Below are 5,051 nucleotides of genomic sequence, written 5' to 3' on the forward strand. Positions count from 1 at the left end.
CCTCCGGTGGTTTTAGTACACCCTGTATTGTATAACAACATTGCTAGAATAACAAATAAATAATGAAGTCAGACTATCGGTTAACGACTTTATAAAGAAATCTCCGTTTTGTTTTGTGTTACTTGCGTCCGCGAAAAAAAAGCAAATAAACGTATAAAATTGTAAAGGAAGCAATAAAACTTGTAATCTCTTGTAAAATTATTCGGGTGGGTTTTTATGTTAGATTTAATCGGACCATAAATATGCGCGCGTATCAACGCGCGGGCAGAGAAAGACGGAAGCGCGCAGGTTGCAGTAACGTTTGAATAAAAACGCGACCGGTTTTGCAGCCGACGCCGTGGCAAAGATTTGCGGATGATTTCGGGAGGGGACGAGAAGGCAAATAATATAGTACTTAAGATGTCATTAAAAGGTGAGAGAACGCGAAAGAAGCGAGACACGGTGTCCGACACTCTCGCACTCATGGTCGGGGAATAAATTATCACCGAAGTAGTCGGACGCTAGAGAAAGACAACTACAATGCGTATTCATGAATACATTTATCCATGAATAAAGTATTCTTGCGACGACACACCGGTTATATACATCAACTTAAATAGAGCAAAAGCCAAGGCTTTATATGTTATTAAAATACACAATTCGTAAGTGCGGCGATATACTATGTTGGATAGATTGCGTTGTACATAGGTGCATATATAAAAGTATCATGAACATATATACATATGCACGTGTATATAATGTAAATATTGCATCTTTGCATTTTCAGGCGAGCATGTGTATTCATGCGCGAATGCTTCATTTATAACAGTTCGTTTATATCGAGCAATTTCACCGCTGGCTTATTTGTTTATAATGGTTTAAGATCGAGCTAATTATCGGTTATCGCTAATCATTGCATGTACGAGCCGTTTTATAACAGATAAATATCGGCTAATTGTAAGCCTGTTCTTTTATTAAAAAATATTAAAATCATACTTTATCTTATTACCTTATTTTGTCTCGTTTATCTTGTTTTATCTTATTATATCTTTATAATACCCCAGCAAGGCCTAATGCCCAAATTAATGTCCAAACTAATGCCCAAGAAATGCCTAGTAATGCCCAGTAATGCCGCAAATCTGTACGCCACAATGCCCACAGCGGTTTCCCCTTCGGTTGTAACAGATGACGAAATGTCTCGGGACTTTGTTAAGAAAGGGCCAATTCTAAACTTATTATATAAATTAACGTCATTAAATTAACGATCCGGGATGCTGAAATATTTCCCACTTGGATGCGATTCACGGAGCAAAATGGGCATGTATATCGTAAGATCGATACATATCTCATTATAATTCGCCGTACATACGCGCGGCAAAGCTAAAATGCCAATAAAAATTATATTCATAATCATACGACTGTACCGTGCATTATAAATGCCAATTGCACGGTTTGCTGAAGCTGTCCTTTCCAAATGCGATCCACTTCCAAATTTGATATTATCAAAGTAAAAACCGCGTTTAGGTATGAGAGCACCCTCTCCGCGACGACCGGTTAAGGGTTTCATTCGGAACCGAGGCGCGTCCGCAAATCCGTTCGCGTCGATACACCCGGCGACTTGATCTCACAATGACACAACCAGACTAACCTGGATGTCTCCTTGACAGCAGGGCGCTGCTGCTGATGATTGTGTTGCGGATGCGACGCGTGGTTGTCCGCGCCGATCATCCTTGGATGGATTTGTTGCGAATGCGGAAGTAAATTCAAGTACATTTGCTGCTGCTGCTGATGATGATGCTGAAGCTGCTGCTGCTGCTGCTGCTTCTGTTCCTGCTCCTGCTGTTCCTGCTTCAACTGTTCTTGCCACTGTTGCTGCCACATGCTGTACATTTCGAGAGGCACGAGCAAATATAAGTCTTCTAGAGAAAGAGTTCTCTCATTCGTCCACTCGTACAAAGTACGTTCGCCCGTCGACGTTGGTCATCGCAAGTCCGCGAACTTGTTCAATTCGCCGGTATATCGGTCGTACGATTTCCACTTGACGAGGGCAACGACGACCGTATCGGCGTCGCGGCTCGTCCAACGGTCAGCTCGCGTTGGCGCGTTCAGTGAAAACGCGGGTCGCGGCAGGTGCCCGCGCGGGCGTCGCTCGCCATATTGGAGAACGGCAGCAGCATCGTCCGGAGACGCCTCGCCGTCGCGGCCCGCGACGTCTCTCTCGCCGGGCGCCTTATCGCTGAAACGGCGACGGCTTGTTTGCCGGCCGAATTAGAACTAGCCGGTTGGCCGGCGATTAATCGCGGCCGCGCTCGATAGCTTGTTCGCGCGGCGATAATCCGCCTGGCCTTGCTTCTATCTGGCGAACGTTGCGCGACGTAAGTCGTCGCGCTTGATCGATCGATCGATGTGGGGCCGTCGTTCTCGCGGGACTGTGTTCGATGTAATCGCGAGTACCGTTTCACCGAAACGGAGCACCGAGGCTTGGATCCTTATCAGTCCGAGTCCTGTCGATGACAGTTGGATCCGACGGAGTGGACGAGAGCTGTTGTTGCCGGAGGAGCTCTGCGGCGCTTCCCGCCACTCGTAAAACGCTCGGCGGAAGTACGACACCGGCCTTGACACTGTGTTTACGATTAACGGCGAATCTCGAGGGGCTGGATCGCGCAATCGGGCCTCTCGACGATCGCGAGAGACGGCGATTTCTCCCTTTCGTTCTCCGTCTCTGTCTCCCCCTCTTTCCAGCCTTCTTCCCGCGGTATTGCGCAGAGAAGTGCGCTACGTAGTGACACGAGGCGCGAACTCGCCGCCGGTGGCCTTGACACAGTATGCTCAACGGTGTCCAGCGTAGCGCGGCCGGGTTGCCGCGCGCGGTGATTTATTCCGAACGCCGGCCGATCAGCGCGGTCGCCTGGCTATTTCGCGCAATTTACGCGCGACGCACCGTGCGTTTTAAAAGGTCAACTGTTACCGGCGTGGCGCGGCGCGGCGCGGCGCAGCGCGTCGTCGCCGTCGCGTCGTTCCGCTCCGCTCGTCGCGGCGTCACCTGTTTACTCTACTCGCCGGCCGCAGCGTCACGGACGGCGAGAGACGTGGTGGTCACGCACGCGCTCGCGTCGCGAGCCACGCGTTCCTCACGCGAGATACTGCGACGACACTGCGGCATCGCGCACCTCGCGCGCGCGAATATCCGCGGAACTGCCTGCCGGCGAACGTCGCGGCTCCGCGATCGAGCAGAGACGAGAGCGGCGAGAGAAAGAGAGAAAGAGCGAGAGGCGCGCACCGGCGAAACCGCAACTTACGGCAGTCGGACGTCAACTGCTCGACGAGCGCTACCCCCCACTCCCGCCGACCAATCAGCGCTTTCCCCCCACGCGGCCACGACCAATCGTTCCCCTCGCCTTCTCCCGCCGCTCGCCCATTCGTGCGCCTCGCGTGATAACGATACGTTATTAGGCAACGCTCACACCGGACAGGCCCGTGATAAGAGCTTTCGAGGCGCGCGTACACGCCAATTTCAGACGCGATTCGCCTCTCCCTCGCTCCCTCGCCGTACGTGCATTCTTACGCGCTCGCGCTTTTTAAGCAACGCTCACAAGAGACGCTTAAAAATATAAGCATGTGCGTAAAGTCAAATAGACTATATTGTTATTTAATTACGCGGATTATAAGCTGAATGTGTAATTAATTGCGCAGATAATTTGTAAAATTGCATTTCATCGCTAATCACGATATAATCGCACAATGCGAAAATGTGCTTTGTATATATTGTTCCGCACCGCACTAATTAATTCACCATTATTAGATGCGACGACGTATGTACGTCTACTTTTATCGCCCGCCGCTCATAAACAAATAGTTTATTTTTAGGAGAATTGTTTTCGACGATAGGACCTCGAGTTTCCGAGTGACGAGCCACCGTGGGGATTTTACATGACTTTCGTACGATAAATAAAGTCGTGGACAAGAAGGAAACCCCGCTTCTTTTTTAGAACAATCTAAACCGATGTCACAGCGCGGAGTGCGAAGGTCGTGGCTTCAAAACCGGACTGCTGCGCAGTTTACTAAATTTCCACCAACGCAGAAGAAATATCTATAATGATTCTCGCTCCCAAACGGTATAACAAGCGAAGCATTGAATTTCCGGATAACCGATCCACCCGACGCGACGACGACCTGATATTCGCCATTTTTTTCCCATCCAACGAGCGCGAGCCTCGCGTTTCAAACGAACGGGCAAATAAAATTTGCAAATGTAATCCTCGCAAACGGTAATCGCGGTAACCGCGCGCGCACGTCGTAATATCCGATAAGGTTTTATTCCACATGACATTTCATGCATTCATCGCTGCGAACATCAATAGCGCCTGTATCTTCGTAGCATTGCCTGATTTCGCTCTCCATTCTTTTTATCATGCAAAGTAAATATTCATTTGTAATCCTTTTATTGCGACGTACGGCCGAAGATCGCGCACGAGATATCGAGTTACTCTCTTATGCTTGTCGGAAAATAAGATATGGTCTGCGATTCGATTTCTATCGCGCAAATTTATATGCGGATTATAGTAAAATGTCACAAAAATATCGAAGGACGTGACTTGTCCATTGTGTGCACACATTCTATCGATTCTATCGTTCTAATTCTAGATACAAGCAGGAACTCTGTTATCAGGACTGTTAGAAATATGAGAATTGCCGAGATATTTTTGGTTTCACGTAACATTACGTTGTAATCCAACAAAAATACTTCGTTTTGGCGAATTACTCAATAACATTATGAATAATTTCAATGTGGAAAATAGACCGGCGGATAATTATCGATAAGTGAGAAAAGAAATGTTACTGGCGCGCGCGCGCATGTATGTGTTATGCCCGTATCACACTAGCGATTGGCGACTGCGTCTGCGTTCGCGTTTGCGTCTACGATTGTCTCTGGACCAATCAGAAAGGAGTTGCTGACGATTGCGATTCGCGATTCCCGTTTAACCGGCCGTCTATTTTCAAACGCGAACGCAGACGCAGTCGCCAATCGCTAGTGTGATACGGGCATAAGATTTCTATGCGCTTCGATCGCG

The 5,051-nt window shown here is 48.5% G+C and overlaps 1 protein-coding gene across 3 annotated transcripts in view; it reads right to left on the reverse strand.

The window, feature by feature from the left end:
• The window catches only part of LOC105567119 (aryl hydrocarbon receptor nuclear translocator-like protein 1), a 69,227-nt gene extending 65,992 nt beyond the window's left edge, over positions 1-3,235 (reverse strand). Inside the window, exon 1 of one of the 3 annotated variants that reach the window (XM_012021694.1) lies at positions 1,628-3,230. In XM_012021694.1, the coding sequence (XP_011877084.1) occupies positions 1,628-1,869 (242 nt within the window). In that variant the 5' untranslated portion in view covers positions 1,870-3,230. Of the gene's footprint in view, positions 1-1,627 lie in introns of all 3 variants that reach the window. The other 2 variants (XM_012021693.1, XM_012021695.1) reach the window with 2 other exon arrangements.
• Positions 3,236-5,051: the final 1,816 nt, after the last annotated feature.

Source organism: Vollenhovia emeryi, unplaced genomic scaffold (assembly GCF_000949405.1).
Source record: "Vollenhovia emeryi isolate VEMERY1.0 unplaced genomic scaffold, V.emery_V1.0 DF939140.1, whole genome shotgun sequence".
Lineage (NCBI taxonomy): Eukaryota > Metazoa > Arthropoda > Insecta > Hymenoptera > Formicidae > Vollenhovia > Vollenhovia emeryi.